Source organism: Corylus avellana, chromosome ca3 (genome assembly GCF_901000735.1).
Source record: "Corylus avellana chromosome ca3, CavTom2PMs-1.0".
Taxonomy (NCBI): Eukaryota; Viridiplantae; Streptophyta; class Magnoliopsida; order Fagales; family Betulaceae; genus Corylus; species Corylus avellana.
Window position 1 is genome coordinate 30,916,729 of NC_081543.1, and position 19,822 is coordinate 30,936,550.

The following is a 19,822-nucleotide window of genomic DNA, read 5'->3' on the forward strand; positions in this document are numbered from 1 at the left end:
AATTATTTTATGAAAACAAAGCTACACAATACTAAATAGATTCTTTGTGAATTTTAGAAGAGTTCTTTTTATTTTATCTACCATCTTCCGTCCTTTGGTGGGCTTATTCTACAAATAGTCCCCCATTTATTAAGATTTTGTCGTAAGTGACTATGAAGAAAATGATAAACATATGAAATACATGAAACCTGGGCATTAAACCCATATTGAAGGAATATCTGATTATATTATAGCTTATTTATAGATTTTTTTTTTTTTTTTTTTCAACCCAACCAACCATCTCAGGAATCCAATAGGAATTCTACCTTTTTTTTTTCTTTCTTTTTTTTTTTTTTTTAAAAAAAAAAAAAACATAACATTCCATTCAATAATACCACGAGCATAAAGCTCTTACATCATAAAGTAAAGCTCTGAAGCAACCATAGCATAAAGCTACAAGATTATCAGGTTTAATACAAGATTCGAGACCAATCCGCTAACCCATGATTAAAATCAGATTTAATACTAGATCTGTAACAGACAGACTCAATCAAATGCATGGATAGCAATTATTCCTCGATCCTGAAAGCGGAAAGACTCTCATGCCGAAACTCTTCCTCCCCGACCCGAATGCCAGAATAATAATCACATCCACAACCCAAAGGTCTGGACCAAAACCAATTAACCCGCAGGCGACATAGATCGAGTGAGAGAGAAAATAGCCTTATTACAAGCCAAACAAAACAGGCAAAATTAAACAATACAGGGAAAAAACATATGTCAAAACACAAATACATTTTAAAGAAGCAACAAAACAGATAAATAAAACAAGAAAAGATACAGCACACTCCGATCACGCACAGGAACCGAAAATCGAAGGGGCATTGGAACCTCATCGTGGCGGGGACGCGTCGACAGGCCTAACAGTGAACGGTGGGCGGCGAACAGGCGCGGAGAAGACCAACAAAGTAGGACTTGAAAATAACCACAAACAAGAAAAAAAGGGAAAAATAAAAAACAAGAAGGAACCACCAAATCCAGGAAAAAACAGGGAAAATGAGCACAAAGTGGGAAAACGGTAGCCGGAAGGGAGCTGGACCCATGCAAGCCAGAAATCGCCGCATAAGGGGAGTGGGAGCTCGACACGGTGGGAACGCATGAAAGAAAACCCTAATAGTGGGTAGCGAAGCGTCGACCACAGACAAAATCCAAACCCACAAAGAGCCAAAACAAGGTCAAGGAGCCTGCTGTAGGAAATGAAGGCGGGGGAAGAAAAGCGGCAGGGAAGGGGCAAAAAGGAGAAAAACAGAGGGGGAAATGAGCGGCAAGAAAGGGGAAGAGATGAGGCACCGGGGCTATGGCATCAGGTAAATAACTAGCACCGGAGCGAGGAGGACAAGGGGAGAAGGGAGGTAGCCAAACGGCCAATCCTCCTCTCCTGTGTGGTTGAAGGGTTTCGCTTTTCTCTCTAGCAGCTAGAGATTAAAGAGACCGCTAGAAATTCTACCTTTTGATAGGACTTTCTAATAAAGAATTAATTAAGAAATAATTATCAGTTCACATTAATAATAGATATTAAAAGTTTGTATCAGGTACTGTTCAATTAACTTCCTCAATCCCAAAAAAAAAAAAAAAAAAAAAAAAGGGTAAATTTCAGTGAGCTCCAACCTAAAAAGAAAAGGAATTCGAGATACCAATGCCAAGTAACTTACGTGACACGTTCAAAAGAGGATATTGAGAATTTTTTTTTTTTTTGGTAGTTTGAGGAGACATTGACCAATCTATAGTTTGTAGAAAATATTGACAATTGGATGATAATTTAATCCCAACAATTTTCAAAAAATTGTAGATTTTCAAATTATGGAAATTATGGTTATTTCTTGCATCAAATGGAGTGAAAAATGTTACTTATTAAAAATGTTACATGCTACCAATGAGAATTGAGTATATTTTCATGAAATTCTTATGTTTTATGTCGTAGAAAAGCTTTGAGCCAATTTTTTTTTTTTTTTTTTTTTTTTAACAAATGAGCATCTTTTTAAAAGTGAAGAAAAAGCAATTAATTTTGAGTATTTTTTATTTAGAATCGTTTGATGATACTTTTAAGTTTTTGTTAAAAAGCAAAAGATTTTCTCAAAAAACATCGACAAACGAAGTCTCAAGTCAGAGGAATGCTAGGCTTATTTTACAGAAAAATTTTTACAAACTGATGTTGCAAAATATGATTGGATATAAGATAAGTTCAAATTTTGAAAAACGTAATCATATTGTGCCACATCAATTTGTAAAAAAATTTTGTTTGGGATTGGATATCACTAAGCGTTTGTTTGAGATTGCGGTTTCAATAACTGTGATTTTAAAAATTTCGTTTTTAAAAAATATTTTTTTTATCAAATAGTTGTTATGTGAAATGGTAATTTTGGGTTAACTTCGCATTTTTTCAAATAAGCACCCCTTAGAATGTTCATAGAAATTGAGAATTTTTTTCCTATTCTAGATTATGTGCTTTTTAAATTGCAATACCAAACGCTTTACATTTTGCGATATCTTTTAAAATTACAAAATATTCTTACAAAATCACAATCTCAAACACACCTTAAATATATAAAATCTAATTTATACCATAAAATAAATATTCTCAATCTTACACAAATATCACATCCAGATGTCAATTAGAGGTAAGAGAGAGCAATTAGAGATTGATAGTGCACTGCACCCCAATAGGGAACCAAAGAAAAGGAACCTAGATGGGTCCACGTGAAGTGCAGAAGATTGTAACCACTAGCTTAAGCTCAATGCTCGTAACTTGACCATAGGACATGGCATGAGTCTCATATTCCTAGTGTCGGTTAGTTTAGTTTAGCAGTGGTTTGGCCACCTCAGAGTGGCTTGAGCCGCCCCTTTCTTTCTTTCTTTCTTCTTCTTCTTTCTTTTCTTATATATATATTTTAAGTTTTTTAATTATTAGTTTTTTTTCTTCTATTTTTTAAATTCTAATGAGTTTTTTTATTTTTTTATTATTGCCACATGCCATGTTTTTATTGGGTTGATGTGGATTTTCGTCAATTTTTTTGACAGAAGTTGGACAGGAATGCTAACTCAGTTTTAATCGATAAGTGAGGCACCATCTCACAAAAGAAAAGTGAGGTGGATAAAAATAAAATCATTAAATTACATGGGTCAAAGGTATTTAAACTAAAAAATTATCCAACAAGAATGGGGATGCCATAGTTTCTACTTTATCCTTAAAAACTACACACGCATGGAGTTGAGATTTCTAGCAATTTATTGGATATTATATTTTGAAAGATCTCATATAGGATTTACTTGTCCAAAAAAATTTAAGCTACCGGCTACTTGCTTAAACAAGTGAGTTCAATGTAAGTTCTTTTATATGTGTGGTTCAAATCACTAACAAGAGAAATGCTACACATATTCTCGCTCACACATTTTCAAGTACGAACTTCTTGGTGTGAAAGTAAAAGTATCATAAGATCCAACATTAAATAGTGATTAATCCAAGATTTAATGATAATGCGGTTGAGAGTACGACGGTGAAAGGTAACATGAAAATGAGACATAAATTTGATACAAACTTATTTATAGAAGATTCCTACAAACTCATCTTATGAAGTGACAAATGTTTCATAGTTATTAAAAAAATATGTGTATATCATTAAAAGACAACATATAATTTTCAAATATTGAGGGATATATACCACTTCATTAAATGAGTTTGTATGAATTAGTTAGAAGTTTAGCAAATTTTTGTCCAGTAAAAATGTGCGTTACATTTCTCCCAAGTGCGATGGCATATCCTTAAATTTCCTCCGCTGAGAATGATGATTTGGTCATTTAACAAACGGTTACGGTCATTTCCAGGTATCCCACACCCAAAAACGATGATCCCCCCTCCGTCCGTACCGTAAAACCCCCATCAATCCGAGAACATTCCAGTCCATTCCGTTCCGTTTTAGACACAGAAATCTCTCTCTCTCTCTCTCTTTGTGTGTACGAACTCCGATCGTCAACCATTTTCTGGCAACGATTTCAGTTAACAAAACCCTAACCTTTGGAGTTTCATTTCTATTGTGTACAGAAATGGTTGATGTGGCTGACAAATTGGCCTACTTCCAAGCGATCACGGGCCTTGAAGATCCCGATTTGTGCACGGAGATCCTTGCCGCCCATGGCTGGGACCTAGAGCTCGCGATCTCCTCCTTCACCACCACGAACCACCTGTCTCCGCCGGAAAATTCAGTCGCCGGCCCCACAACTTCCGTCTACGACGAAGGCGGAGGCGGTGGCGGCACGCGATTGGAACAGGCGGAGAATAGGGTCGCGGCGGGTCCTGGATTGGCGTGGAGGGTCGTCACGTTGCCGATTTCGGTAATTTCCGGTGGGATAGGGCTGATTTCCGGCGCGATTGGACTCGGAATATGGGCCGCCGGTGGAGTTTTGTCCTACTCGATGGGAATGATCGGGTTGGGCCGAACCAGAGAGGCCTCGGCCCGTTTGGTTTCGGTGTCGGCGGCGGCTGCTGAGGCGATGGAGTTCGTGGAGGTGTTCGAGAGGGAGTACGGGGCGACGGGGCCGAGGTTCGTGGGCGAGGGGTTCATGGACGCTCTACAGAGGTCGAGGAGCGCGTTCAAGCTCATGTTCGTGTACCTGCACTCGCCGGACCATCCGGACACACCTGCGTTCTGCGAGAGGACTCTGTGCTCAGAGGCTATAGCGGCATTCGTGAACGAGAATTTTGTATCCTGGGGAGGGAATATTCGGGCCAGCGAAGGGTTCAAGATGAGCAACAGCTTGAAGGCCTCGAGGTTTCCCTTCTGTGCTGTGGTTATGGCCGCCACAAATCAGAGGATTGCTCTGCTCCAACAGGTACCTATTACTTTTTAATTGAAATTGAGAACCCCCGCAAGATATTATGGTTGAATATAGTCCAACTGAACTGTGGCGTGTGATTTGAAATTGTGGCCTAAGATTGCACTGCAAGTTTTGGAGGATGATGCTAGCATTGTTGAGGTTATTTTGAAGGTTAATGGAATGGTGTATTGGCATGAATTTGTTGTAAATTCTTAGAGAATGGTTTGAGGGTAGAAATCTTCCAGCTCCATGGGATCATAAGGAGAGAAATTCTGGGTCAAAAAAGAAAACTCTGGGTTTAGATCTTGTTATATTTTTAGATTTTCGACTCCAATAGGGTGGTTGCTTCTCTTTTGTATACTTTTTGTATACGAGAGCTTTTCTACTTCTACTAAATTATTATTCTTTGAAAAAAAAAATGATGGGTCAAAGTAGTAGTCCCTGTTTACTGTAGTAGGAAGTTCACTGGCAAAATAAGTGTGGCGGAACTGATAATAGGAAGAGGAGTGGATATAGGTGTTTATAATCTTGGAGGGTGTGCTGCTACTTGTCAATTGATAAGTAGTCTGCTGTTTTATTCTGCTATTTGTCAATGGATAGCCAGTCTTCGCATAGAGCTCTACAGATTTGGCATAGGGTTGACCTCTTGTTGCCACATCTTATTGTTTATTATGGCAAAAGTTCTAAGCTTGTGGTGAAGACAGAAACTGGTGGTGTGTTTGAGGCTTGTGTTTGAGAAATTAAGATTTTAAATTATTGGTGTCATCAGATCAGTTTATTCCAAAGTTCAGACAATGAAGTTAAAATACAAGCAAATGTATTTGGTGAATTCCTGTAGAACGTTTTTATTAATTGGTGGAATTTTGCTAGAGTTCTACAGGACAAAGTCAGTTGGCAGAGTGACCCTTCTGGCCTCTTATTTTCATGTTGTGTTGGATTCACTCACAGGCTTATTTGGAAAACCTAGAATGGGGATTTGTTTGAGGTTTTCTGGAAATGTGGGTTCATCTTGTGTTTATCTGATGTCTGATCTAAACTGCAGCTTTCACCGATTTGCCATGTGATGCCATGCCAGCAGTGATCAACTCTAGGTTGTCAAATGCAATTTGAGATGCACTAAGAGAATATCTTGGCTGACTTAGGCAGATTAGATAGGCATGATGCAGTTAGGAAGGTAGAAAATTGATTGATTCTATATGGTCTGGAAAAGGAGAAGAAAAGAATCGGCGAAAAAGAATAAATATTTTCCAATTGAAATATAGTGACAATATTGGTGATAGTGATGATATTGATTGTGAGCTTCATAAGGTGTTGGAGCTTCTAACTATGGCGAATGCACATACTATGGATATGATGCCGGTAATAGATTAATTTTACACCACCGTTTAAATTGAATTAGCAAAAGCAATGTCTTGTGGCATAATGACATCGACATACATAACAGAGTCCACGTCTTTAAGCTGAAATTAGTCCTGTTTTTGGATGGTATCTGGTGGGAGAGCATGAAGAGTTCAGTGACATGGTAGAGTGAGTGCATAGAAAAAAAAATGATAGAGGGAGTATTTTGCAAAAGTTAGAAGCTAAGACCAACCAAGAGCTCTTCTCCAGTTGTTAATATACTTGATATGTTTGTTCATCCATAGGAGATCTGATGGAAAAGTCTTGCTGCTCTTCCTTTGGCTGTGAGACACCATTCTTTTCTATGAAATGAATGGATACAAATTTAAAATATAGAAATGTCCTTGACATAATCTTACTGCTTAAAGCCAATTCCCTCTTATTTATTTAAGGGGCCAACTTATAATGGAAAATAAAAGCACAACTTAATGGCTACCTTAAACTTCATGGCCTATGGTGTCTGAGCCAACACTCTGTTGGATGGGTTAAGACTAAGACAATTCTATGAAAGTCCATTCAGCTCATCTATGTTTGGTATTTGTTAAATTTTGTTTAAGGATCTCTTCATGTACATTTCCACACTTTTAAATTTGTAGATATAGCCAGGAACAGACACTATATTGCTGCCAATATAAACATCTTTTGGAGATTTGGCATCTATATATATAAATGCTTTTTCTTTCCCTAATTGGTTGCATGACTGGGCTATTCTGGTTTCATTGAACCATATATTAGCTGTCTGCCTACTCATCAATGTTCCTTTTGTTTACTGCTTAACCTTCTCTGCCTCCAAGGAGGGCAATTTGTTTTTGCATATTGTGGACTTACTATTGTGTCATTTAAATGTTCTGCAGGTTGAGGGACCAAAATCTCCTGAAGAAATGCTCACGATATTGCAGAAAGTCCTTGAAGAAAGTGCCCCTGTTCTTGTTGCTGCAAGGCTTGATGCAGAAGAAAGGTTAACTAACACACGCTTAAGGGAGGAGCAAGATGCTGCCTACAGAGCAGCACTTGAAGCTGATCAAGTACGCAACTCTTCTAACTTAAGTTTTTGCTTGCCTTATGCTGTTTAGTATGGGCCAGATGGCATGCTCCCTTCCCCCTGTCTCTGTACTGGCAAAGACTGACTTTTTAAAAAGAACTACATCACTGTTTTTCTTGTGGTGCCTCATTGCTATTCTACATTACATCAGGCTAGGGAACGCCAGAGGAGAGAAGAGCAAGATCGTCTTGTAAGGGAAGCTGTTGACGCTGAGACGAAGCGGATGGATGAAGAAGAAGCTCGCAAAAGAGCAGCACGTGAAGCTGCAGAGAAAGAGGCTGCATTAGCAAAAATACGGCAGGAGAAAGCCTTGTCACTTGGTGCTGAACCTGAAAAAGGGCCTAATGTTACACAGGTAAATACCTCAAGTTTGAACTAAGATTTTCTTAATCCTTATGCTTTTCTTGTACTTTTGAATATTTTGTAAGTTCAGATCATTAATTTTGATAACTATTACTACAACTTGGCCTCTTTGCTACAGTCCATTTTTTAAAAATTATTATTATGAAGGCGTCATGATAAAAGTTGTATGCATTTGCACTTATCTTTTTTGAATGATAACGCAGATGTAGTTAGCGCTTTTCCTAAATCGTTATATGGATAGCTATACATATTGTTGTCTAATACCTTTGTCGGTAGTGACCTTGTTAAAATTAATTGAACCTAATGTATCCTTGTACTTTTTTTCTTTTTTTAACCTTTTGAACCAGGTTTTGGTGCGGTTTCCTACTGGCGAGCGCAAGGATAGGAGGTTCCACAGTAGTGCAACGATTCAATCTCTATATGACTATGTTGATTCTTTGGGCTGTTTAGAAGTTGAGAGTTATAGTCTCGTCTCTAACTTTCCTCGGGTCGTTTATGGCCAAGAGAAACTGTCTATGTCACTGAAAGACGCAGGTTTACATCCTCAGGCCAGCCTTTTTGTGGAGCTGAACTCATAGAGAAACCTTCTTCAGAAAAAAAAGGTTTATATGATCGATAATTAGTCCAAGATGGAGGACCTGCAAGTAGGATTAATTGTTGTGTTTTTTTTTTTCCTTTTCTGTTTCAACTTGATTAGCAAATGATACAATCATGTAAGATAGGTTGCCATGTCTCTGTGGATCTTTTGTTTTCCCTCAACGCAGATTCAGTGAAGCAGATGGCACCAAGTGGAAAATGTGTTTGAAATAATGAGACATTGATTTTGCACATATTATCAAATTGAAAAAAACTGAATAAGCTTACCTCTAACTATTGATCTCTTTATAAGTGGGTTGACAATTGTATCTCTCTTGAAATTTCCAGTCCACTCTAGGAGAGTGACTAGCTGGACTTAAAGACCCTATGAAGCTTCATTGGTTTTTGCGCAGCTTAGACGGAGAAGGCCTCCGAGCTCAAGCTGCTAGTGAAATACAACTCTGAAAGAGCTAAATGTATGATTGACAACTTTGGCATATGGGTCTAGGATACGTACTTCCCTGACGATGATTGACGGGAGGTTTACATTGCATTGCAATGTTTCCAACAACATTGCATGGAATTGGGCACCTTTTTTTTTTTTTTTAAAGATTTAATCCACCATTGTCATCGTTTGTTCAGGCAGTTGTTCAAAAGTTTCTTGTTTAGAGCATTCTCAGCAGACTCCCTATAAGGGAGTCTGTTCCCTATGTATAGGAAATATGTCTAAAAAATTGCAAAAATTCACCTACAGCATACTCCCTATATGCTTCCTCAAACCTTCAGCTGCTACAGTAGAACCCAATGTTTTGGGTTCTACTTAGCGATCCATATGCTTATTAAATTGAAAAAAAAAAACTCTCTCCTCTCACATCTTTTCCCGCACGTCTCTCTCTCGCACTTCACCAAACGGCTGACACAAAAATAACCCTGCAACCAAAAACAACCCTGCAAACCCAGATTTTCAATACTTCAATCGCTTTCTTAACCATTCCTGGCCGAGGCAAACCGCCTCATTAGATACGCGCTCGGCTAAACCCGAACGCATAACAACAACGGATTCTAGCAAAGCAAGCTCCAATTTGGGAACCCTCGAGTGGAATTTCTTTAAGATTCTATATACCTTTTCGACATCGGCAGCAAATTCGTCGTGGCTCTGTTTGTGGGTCTGATCGTTTGGGTGATTTTGAAGGCGAACTAGCCCAAACCCAGTTCTTTCAGCGTCTGATAGATGATTGCAGTTGCTCTGGCCGGTGGGTCTTCTACGGCTTGGATTGAATTGTGGTGGGGTTTGGGGAAGACCCATTTGAGAGTGAGGAATGGGATTGGGGAATTTCATGTTGTGTGGAGTGTGATGCCGCGTGAAGGAGGTTAAAGGGCTGATTTGATTTGGAGGAAAGGAGGAAGTGAGGGTGCTTATTGAAGAAAGTCATGGAAGAAAGTCATGGTTTTTTAAGATAATCTCTGCATTGTCGTTTGTGGGTTTGCAACTACAGCTCAGCTTGAAGACGAAGACGGAGACATGAGAGAGAGAGAAGAAAAGAGTTTCAAGAAAAAAAAAAAAAAAAAAGTAAAAAATATTATTTTAATGATATAGAGAATGATTAAGGGAAGCTATTGTGGTGTATTTTGACATAGGGAAGCAAAAAGTAGTTTGGTTCCCTAAACTTAGGGAATATGATAGGGAAGCTGCTGAGAATGCTCTTACTAAACTATGCATTATAACGTGATCGTGGTGATAGCTGCGAGAATATTCATAGTATTTGCATCTCCTATGAAGGATTTAATTTTGATTCGAGAAGCCTTTCAGCTTTGGTGAGGCATTTTTGTATTACCAAAACCACTTCTAGTCTATCTACCGCCATTATGCGATTCTTGAATTCCTCGGGCATGTCCGGCGATGATGGTGGGCACGTCCAGCTTCTTCCTCTTCTACAACTTGATCATAGCGGCGGTGGGTTTTTCGTTACTAGTAGAAACGGAGGGAGGGGGGACCGGGGTAGGCCATGGTCCCCCCCAAAATAAGGAAAAAAATAATTATAAGTAAAAATAAATAAAGTAAAGTTTTAATTTTAGTCATTTGGCTCCCTAAAAAAAAAAAAAAAAAAAAAAAACTAGCCCTATTTTTAAATTTTTTGGCCATATCCAATAAAAACTTTTGGCCCTATTCTTATTTTTTTTTTCCCATACCCATTAAGTTTTTTTTTTTTTTTTTTTTTGGCTCTCACTTTCAAATGTCCCCTTTTTTGGCCCTTATGGTAGTCTTTAGTTCATAAAAATAACCAAAATAATTTTTTTTAATAAAAAAATTCTAAAGAACTAAAAAAAATTTGGCTGGTCCCTCCCATAAAATTTCCTGGCTCCGTCCTTGATTACTATGTTTAGACTTCTTTTGCTTTATCTTGAAATCAGAGTTACTGTAACTTTCCTTTAAGCCACTCTGCTATGACTTTGGGGTTTTATAATAAACTTATGATTTTTCTCTTAGGGCTTGTCATCGACGATTTCCTTTCTTTATCAAGTTTTTTTTCTTCATATTTCTCAGTGACAATACCAGAAAGAACTACCAAATCACCAATCTTAGACCCGGCTCTAGCTAAGTCGTAAACCTTTGTTTCTTGCCATATCAATTATCAATAATCCCATATTCTCACCGATCGATTTTCTTGTTCTTTTTTTGTGCTTTAGTGAGTGATAGAAAAATAACGATAAAATAATTCAAATTAGTAAAAGGTACTGGTAATTCCTAATCCTAAATAAATTATTAATAGATTTTGATCCAACAGATAGCGTGAGTCACTTAAAGAGGTAAAAGAATGGAAGTGCTTTCATAGCAAAATTGGAGAAAAGAGAGGGGAGGTGGGGTTGGGGGTGGAACAGCATAATTTGGACTGTGAGATTCATTTTACAAAGATATGAAAAAATAAAAATAAAATATTGAGGCAAAGCAAAAAACAATTATCAAATGGCGTCGCCCGGGTTCGAACCGGAGACCTTCAGTGTGTTAGACTGACGTGATAACCAACTACACCACGACACCAGATGGCCCAGTCACAGATTTTTTAACTTTAATACTTTAAATGCCCTTTTTTTCTGTAATCTAATACATTATTCGCGTCACTCTCAATTCTCAAATGCTCTTAAACAATAATGAGCATTGCATTCTTATATGACCATGATTATGATTTTGGCTTTTTGGGTGTCATTTTCGTGACCAACAAGTTGGATGCTATTCAACTAATTGATTAAATCAATACAACCTACAAAGAATATAATTTGGCATTGATGGCAATAACACCACAAACACTAAGGTCGAACTATATAGACGCCTCCAACAAATTTTCTCAAAATAAAATTCAACACCACTTTCAAGGAAAAACTATACTATCAAATAACCAAATTTTGATAGAATTCGTAAATTCGACACGAGTCTAACAGAAAACTAGCATATTATAGTAGAAAGACTTGACCCATATGATTAAATAAGTTATATTATAATTGATCTATATACTAATTTTATAGTTGTACTCATATCCCGACCCAATTTGAATCCAACATGTAAATACCAATTACCACCCTTACTATCAAGGTATCAAGTAGAGATTTGGTATCAATTGATGTTTGAATTAAATATTTTACATGTTGAATAATCATTATGAAAAATTACATCCCAATTATAAACAACTTCCTTGTAGTCCTATTTGAGTTTAAATTGTGATTCACTCATGCCATTGTCTCACCTATTTAACCTAATCCCATCCTATTTCGAGGTAAAGCATCTTTATCGTCCTTCACTTATCTTAATCCACAAAAATAGCAACAAAAAGAAGAAGAAGAAAAAAAACTTAAAAAATGCAAAATTTTCTTTTAAATTAGGGTTTGAATTTGATAATTCAATTTATTAAATTGATATACACCTTTAAAAGTTAAAACTCACATAAATTTTAAAATGCACCTGCTGTTGTTAATCTTATTAAAAATCATACAAAACTTAAATTATAAAATGGAAAATGCTAGGTTTTTTTTTTTTTTTTTAGTTTTTTTCTGGTGTTCTCTCAATAGCTTTTAACATCATTAATAGATTAAAAGTCAATAATGATAATCTCAAATTGAACAGTAATTTTAAAAGTCACATCACAGTTGGGAGGATACCAAGAGAATATTAGAAGAACACCTAACATTTTTCTTATAAAATATAGATGATAGTTCAAGAGATTGAACTTATATATATATATATATATATATTTTAAAAAAATCAACTGAATTTGGAGAAAGTTCTGTTTGCTAATATTTTTGAAGATTTTTTTTTTAAAAATAAATAATTTAAAAATAGTATTTTGATGTGATATAAAAATAAAAATAATTTTTAAGTGTTTTGGAGTTTAAGTTATTTGTTAATGTTTTTTCTTTTAAAAGAAAAAACATTTTTTATTATTACGTAAATCTGACGCGCGTTCCGATTATCCTGGAATTGCTGTCCCATCTTCCGATTGTGATTCTGAGTTGTTACTCCATTTCGGTCTCCCTCTTCCACCTTCCTCTCGCAGCTTTATAGGCTTTATCTCCGTACGGCGCGTCCGGTTCAGCCGTCTCTTTCTTAGGGTTTCGAACTTTCAATCTTCAATAGCGCTTGGCTTGGGTCTTTAGGGATTTTGATAGCCATTTTTTTGGTACACCAAAAGATGCAGATGATCGAGACATGGACGAATCTGGGACTGGTGTGAGGATTGGGGCGCCGATTGGGAGGCCGCACTGGGCCATGGAATCGAAGTCTTCGTCTTCCTCAATGTGTTATCTCGGGTGCCGACTGCGGTTCCGAAAATCGGCATTCGATTCGTATTCGGTGGCTTGCGAAACGTTCTGGGAAAAAAAGCCCCTTCTTCTTCTTCGTCGTCTTGGGTTCAGAATCAAGCTGCTTTAGTAGGGTTTGCGGGGTTTGTTCTCGATCTTCCTTTTTGTTGGTCTCTTTCGTGAATTCGTCGTCGTTTTGGGGCAATGGGTTTTGGTGCGGGTCGAGAATCGGAGGCTGATGATGGTGATGGTGATGGTGTGGAGAAAGATCCGACGGGACGATACGTACGGGTAAGGGATAGTTCTAGGATTTGAATTCCGCTATATTTTTTTCCTGATTTACATTAATGTCAAAATCATCACAAATTGGGCCAATTATTTGGTGGATTATGTTTTCGCTTATTTTCTTGGTAACGCATTATGCTTCCAATAATTTTTTAAAAAAATTGAAGGGTCAGCTGGATTTCATAATGCTATGTATAATTTGCATTAAGATTTTTGGATTTATGATGATAGCTTTGCATTAGGATTAAATAATCCTTTTCAAGCCAAGGGCTTCACGCTTGCATTTGTTAGACTACTGACCATTTAATTGAAAGTTTAGCTTTTTAGAACGTTTCTTTTTAGTTCTTTGGTAGATGACGGTAATATATCTCTTGCTGGTAGTTTGTAGCAAAATAAACATGATAGATTGAAAATTTTGATTTGGGAAGTCCAATTCAATGGATTTTAAATAATAAGATGAAACTCGGAATGTCAAACATGAGTATTGTTATTCTTTGTGTGGTCTTGTGATTTTATAGTCTCAAACATTTTAATCATGTTGCTTGCTTTTTTTATACTTGAGTTGTTTATATTATTATTGGATTTAGTGATATAATCTTGATTTCTGTTGGTTTTATTCTTTCAGTATGATGAAGTGTTGGGGAGAGGAGCATTTAAGACTGTGTATGGCTCTTAAATTTTATCTTATTTAATTCTCTTATTGATGGTTTTAGTAGGTAGTTTCTAAAGTTCGTATTTGTTTAAGATAGAGAACTTTTTCGTTTATTTTAAATTTGTCCTGTTTTGTTTCCCTTCTTATATCTAGATACAAGGCATTTGATGAAGTTAATGGGATAGAAGTTGCTTGGAACCAAGTGGACATTGAGGATGTATTGCAGTCACCAGAACAGCTGGAAAGATTATATTCAGAGGTTCATCTGCTGAAATCTTTGAAACATGAAAATATTATCAAGTTCTATAATTCTTGGGTAGATGATAAGAACAAGACCATCAACCTGATAACAGAGTTGTTCACTTCTGGGAGTCTGAGGCAGTGAGTTCTGTTGACTTTTTTCTATTTTTTTTTCTTTCATTTTCTGCTTGGCTTCAATGCTTATAGCATTCATGTTTTTGTTGGGTTTTAGATATCGTAAGAAGCATAAAAATGTTGATATAAAGGCCATCAAGAACTGGGCGAGGCAGATTCTTCGAGGTTTATGCTATCTGCATGGCCAGAATCCTCCAATTATCCACAGAGACCTGAAATGTGACAATATATTGGTTAATGGGAATAATGGAGAAGTTAAAATTGGAGATCTTGGATTGGCAACTGTCATGCAGCAGCCTACTGCCCGAAGTGTTATAGGTATTAACATCCCTTTCTCTGAAAGTGTTATGAGTTTTGGCTTAACCATCTTAATTGAAGTTTGTTGTTCTTTTGTTTTTTGCACAGGCACTCCTGAGTTCATGGCTCCTGAGCTTTATGAAGAGGAATATAACAATCTTGTTGACATATATTCTTTTGGAATGTGCATGTTAGAAATGGTTACTTGTGAATACCCATATAGCGAATGCAAAAATCCAGCTCAAATATATAAGAAGGTTACCACTGTAAGTTTGTGAAGACCTACGGTATATATGATTAATGCTTTACTTCTAAAAGGATGTTGTAATATTTATTTCAATTTCCTTCCTGCAGGGCATAAAGCCTGCTTCCCTCAGTAAAGTGAATGACCCCCAAGTTAAGCAGTTCATAGAGAAGTGTCTGGTTCCAGCATCTATGAGATTGCCTGCAGTGGAGCTCTTGAAAGATCCATTCCTTGTGACTGGAAATTCTAAGGATATCATTTGTGATTCCCTGCAGTTACCCAATAACTCGCCTGAATTAGTGAACCCGCTGCAAGTTGAATCTCATGCCATGGACATAGACTCCAACTGCAAGAAGCTTTTTGGCTCTAGCATAAAAAGCATCAGTGGAACTTCAAACTCTTCGACTCTAGAATTTCAGAGGTTTACTGAGAATAACGAATTTAGGTTAAGAGGGGAGAAAAATGATGACAATACAATTTCATTAACTCTCCTCATCACTAATCCCTGTGGTAAGCAAATGTGCTGTAGAATAAGATTTGCTTTCTTTTCTTCAATTGCTAACTATATATATATTTTTTTATTTAACAGGTCAGTTGAGAAATATCCACTTTGCATTTTATCTTGATTCTGATACTGTAATTTCAATAGCTGAGGAGATGGTTGAACAACTTGATCTATCAAAAGAAGATGTGGTTGTCATTGCTGAGTTAATTGACAACTTGCTTGCCAAGCTTGTACCCAGATTGAAATCTTCATTTGAGAACTGTTCATATGAAGCAAACACTTCATTTTGCGATTCTCCTCTACTTCAGATTCGTGGAAATTTAGCCTCAGTAGAGGCTCCTGCCAAGGCAGTTGTTGAGCACCATGTTCTCCCACAAATGGCTGATGTGGAAGGTGAAGACAATCAAGAATCAACCGTTTCAGATATATCAGCTGAGTATGGTGTCTCAATGGCCTCAGATGCCGATCTGGAAAGTGCTTTGGAGTCTGATTATTTCAGTGTTGATGAATACGATAAAAGCTTAAATGGGCACGGTTTCAATTCAGAGTATGGGGTTTATGATCATGGTGGGCATAGTGTGAACAGCTATGAAGCTAATGTTTGTGAGTCTCTCATGATTAACGAGCCTGCAGAGAACTCTGCAACCTCCTGTATCAATTCATGTTTCGGAATGTTAGAAAACTTTAGTTTGTCGAGCATATGTTGTCTATCTCTGGCAGAAGAGAATCAGTGTGATGAGCTAAAGCTGGAGTTGGAGGAAATTGAAACACAGTATCACCAACGTTTGGTTGAACTCCAGAGGATGAGAGAGCAAGCAATAGAAAATGCCAGAAAGAGATGGATGATGAAGAAAAAAATAGCTGTTATTTGATTTATTGGATTTTCTTGCTAGGAATTTGTTTTTCCCGTGTTTTAATAATTGCCTTTTGCCCCTTGATTGTGTGTGGCAATATATGTAGTAAATCATTTTTTTTTTTTTAAAAAAAAATCAATCAATTTGATTTCTATTAAGCTGCGATTGTTACCACTATTCTTGTTACTACTATTCTAGTTATTTGGTGAACTTCCTGCAGGATTTCAATTTAGTTCAACCATTTGTTCATTTGTTGTGTATTCAATTGCCTCTTAAAATGGAGTAATTTTACCCTTCATGCTCATTTATTACACACTCATTTTACATTGGTCAGTATAACGTACTTTAAGTGATTTTATTTTTTTGGTGTTGACACCAAAAAAAAAAAAAAAAAAACTTAAAACTCGTTAACTAGTTTAAATTAATATAATAAATGTGTGTGAATAGTAGAATTACTCTTTCAAATATTAACACCCTAATTATGAAAGTCCAATCAAAGTGCGTTCATTCCAGAGAGACTAATAACAGATAATATTATTGTGGCTTTTGAGGCCTTGCATTGCATACCATGGATGTGCGGTTAAAAGACGGGAAAGGTTTCATGGCACTCAAACATGATATGAGCAAGGCTTATCATCGAGTTAAATGAGACTTCTTAGAGGCAATCATGCAAAGAATCGGGTTTTTAGAACGATGGGTAAGTTTAATCATGTCATGTGTATGAACTGTTTCCTATTTAGTGCTCATCAATGGACAACTATATGGGACCATCCGTCCTTCTAGGGGGATTTGTCAAGGAGATCCTTTGTCCCCTTACCTCTTCATTTTATGTGTCGAAGGCCTCAGTACCCTACTCAACAAGGTAGAACGTTAGCGAAGAATTACAGGCTTATCCATTGCTAGAGGTGTGTCAAAAGTACACATCTTTTTTGCAGATGATAGTTTATTGTTTTGCAGGGTTAGTATCTCGGAATGGGCTAATGTATGAGGCATTCTCGACAAATATGAGATGGTATCTGGGCAAAAATTAAATTGTGACAAAACATCAATCTTTTTTAGTTGGAACACCAAGCAGGAGACAAAGCAATTCATTGTTTTAGTAGCTGGGGGCGAATGTTGCAAAACCGATATGAAAAAGTACTTAGGGCTGCCAAATCTCATAGGAAGATTACGGGTGAGCACTTTCCATGGCATTAAGGGGAAGATTTGGGAATGGATGCAGGGTTGGAAGGAAAATTTTATATCTCAAGCGGGTAAGGAGGTGCTCTTGAAAGCGGTTGTATATGCAATACCAACCTATACAATGAGTGTGTTCCAACTGCCAAAGATGCTGTGTGGAGAATGATGCAGTGTGGGCATAGTGGGTTTGCAATAGCAAATAACAATAGAATCACAACTTTTCTTAAATCAAGATTCTATCAAGAAATCAAGGCAGAAGGGATAGAAAATCACTCAGAGAGTGTTTCATATTGATAAATTGATCAAAATACATAAAATATGCCTCTTACATATTAGGTATGCTGTATTTATAACAATAAGCAAACTTGGAGCAAAAGTAAACCTAAGACTATTATGGAAATTTCTAGAATAATAAAGGAAAAATTACAATTAAATAAAATCTTAATTTAAATAACGTAAATAATAAAATGAAATATAAATTATTTGATTTGTTGGGATAAAATCTTCATTAAAATCCCCAATAGAGCAATCAAGTCTTTCCTTATTGGATTATTGCCTTTATTTCTGTCCAGCTTTTCAATCTTTCCTTTATAGCCCGTTTTGACCTAGTAAACATTGGAATTAGCCAAACCTCGTAAAACATGACTTTGTAGATCTTTGAATTAACTTTTCAACGCCACCAAGCTTGCTCAAATCCGATATCCAAAACTCGTGATATAACATTTTTAGTAAAACTCGTCAGGTGCGAATTTAACCAAAATGAGTAAAACTGGCTTGCATTAAGTCATTAAGATATCAATTCCATGATGTTTGTGGGGACATAAACAAAAAGATAGATGGATTGCATGGACGAGTTGAAAAAATTTTGAACGGGCCAAGGAGAGGAAAGGAATGGGATATAAAGACCTTGAGTGGTTCAACATGGCACTCCTAGCAAAACAAGGATGGAGACTTGTGCAAAATCCGAGTGGTCTAGTTGCTAAAATTATCAAAGAAAAATACTATCCTCAAGGCACTTTCATGGAAGCTAATTTAGGAAGACAACCCTCATACGTGTGGAGGAGCATATGGAATGCAAGAAGGCTGCTAGTTGAGGGACTGGCATGGAGGGTAGGAGATGGAAGCAAGATTAGCATCTGGAAGGACAAATGGGTGTCTACGTCAACCGCTAGACTCATCCAATCCCTGGTCTTAATTCTCGCACAGGATGCCAAGGTGAGTGAACTATTGGACAAGGAAACTAATTGGTGGAATACGACCCTTGTGCATGAAGTTTTCTCGGCTGAGGAAACGGGGCTCATAAGCAATATGGCGGTCAGCTCCTGCAGAGGGGAGGACAGGATGATCTGAGGAAGCACAAAAGACGGAGCATACACGGTCTGGAGTGCATACCACTTGGCAAAGGAGCGCTTTGAAGTGGACAAAGGTAGCTGCTCGAACAGAGATAGCAACAAGGGTTTATGGAAGGCTATATGGAACAACGGAGTACCGAGACCAGTCAAAACATTCTTGTGGAAGGCATGCAATAATATATTTCCCACAAAAGAGAACTTGTTTAAGAAGCATGTCACTCTTGATCCCCCGTGCCCGATATGCAGCCTGGAGGGAGAGACAGTAGGGCACATCTTGTGGAGTTGCCCATCAGCCCATGATGTGTGGAATGAATGCACAACCAGAATAAACAAAAGCACTAGTGATTACATTGACTTCATAAGCATCATGGAGAAGATGATGAAACGAACTAGTGAGGAGGAGATGAAACTGGTGGCCATCGCTGCAAGGCAGATTTGGCATAGAAGAAATTCAATGGTATTCGAAGGGAAGTTCACATCTCCAACCACCATTTTACGTATCTCTAAGGACCAACTGGAGACCCACTTAATGGCAGAGAAGCAGGAACGGGATCGAAGGTCAACTCCACGGAGGCCAGAAGCAAAATGCTGGAAGAAATTGCCAGCAGGCTCCTTCAAAGTCAACTGGGACACTTTGGTTGACAACACAAGGAGAAGAGTAGGGATCGGGCATATTGTTAGGGACTATGGAGGAGAGGTTATTGCTATGCTGTGTGAGACGAAGGATTACGTCCAGGACCCAGCAACGGCCGAAGCCTTAGCAGCAAGGAGAGGAGTATAAATCATTGCAGCTCTGGGTGTAAGGAATATCATAATGGAAGGAGATGCTCTCAAGATAGTCCAAGCTCTTCGGAAGGAGGGAGAAGTTTGGGGGCTCTACAAGCAAGTACTAAATGACACAAAATACCTACCCAGACACTTCCAGGATCACTCAGTGAACCATGTGGGGCGTGAGGCCAATGAGGCGGCTCATAGTCTAGCAAAATTAGCTCTCTCACTAGGGGAGGATAAAGTGTGGAGAGATGAGTTCCCACCTTGTATGCATGATATTGTATCCA

The 19,822-nt window shown here is 37.5% G+C and overlaps 3 protein-coding genes and 1 non-coding gene across 4 annotated transcripts; 3 read left to right on the plus strand and 1 right to left on the minus strand.

Moving 5' to 3' along the window:
* The first annotated feature begins 3,891 nt into the window (after positions 1–3,891).
* LOC132173367 (plant UBX domain-containing protein 10) lies at positions 3,892–8,524 on the plus strand. The gene is made up of 4 exons (XM_059584843.1): positions 3,892–4,866; positions 7,104–7,274; positions 7,443–7,646; positions 8,002–8,524. Exons 1-4 carry the CDS (start codon positions 4,081–4,083, stop codon positions 8,230–8,232), a joined length of 1,392 nt encoding a protein of 463 aa, XP_059440826.1. The 5' UTR covers positions 3,892–4,080; the 3' UTR covers positions 8,233–8,524.
* A 2,672-nt stretch (positions 8,525–11,196) lies between these two features.
* TRNAV-AAC (transfer RNA valine (anticodon AAC)) lies at positions 11,197–11,270 on the minus strand. The gene has a single exon. It is a non-coding gene; the product is annotated as a tRNA-Val (tRNA).
* Positions 11,271–12,691: 1,421 nt separating this feature from the next.
* Positions 12,692–16,355, plus strand: LOC132173366 (serine/threonine-protein kinase WNK8-like). The gene is made up of 7 exons (XM_059584842.1): positions 12,692–13,312; positions 13,932–13,969; positions 14,112–14,339; positions 14,431–14,651; positions 14,739–14,896; positions 14,985–15,384; positions 15,464–16,355. The coding sequence occupies exons 1-7, from the start codon at positions 13,226–13,228 to the stop codon at positions 16,249–16,251; spliced, it is 1,920 nt and encodes a 639-aa protein (XP_059440825.1). The 5' UTR covers positions 12,692–13,225; the 3' UTR covers positions 16,252–16,355.
* Positions 16,356–18,303: 1,948 nt separating this feature from the next.
* Positions 18,304–19,545, plus strand: LOC132174415 (uncharacterized). Its single transcript, XM_059586076.1, has 2 exons — positions 18,304–18,726; positions 18,817–19,545. Exons 1-2 carry the CDS (start codon positions 18,304–18,306, stop codon positions 19,543–19,545), a joined length of 1,152 nt encoding a protein of 383 aa, XP_059442059.1.
* The last annotated feature ends 277 nt before the right edge of the window (positions 19,546–19,822 follow it).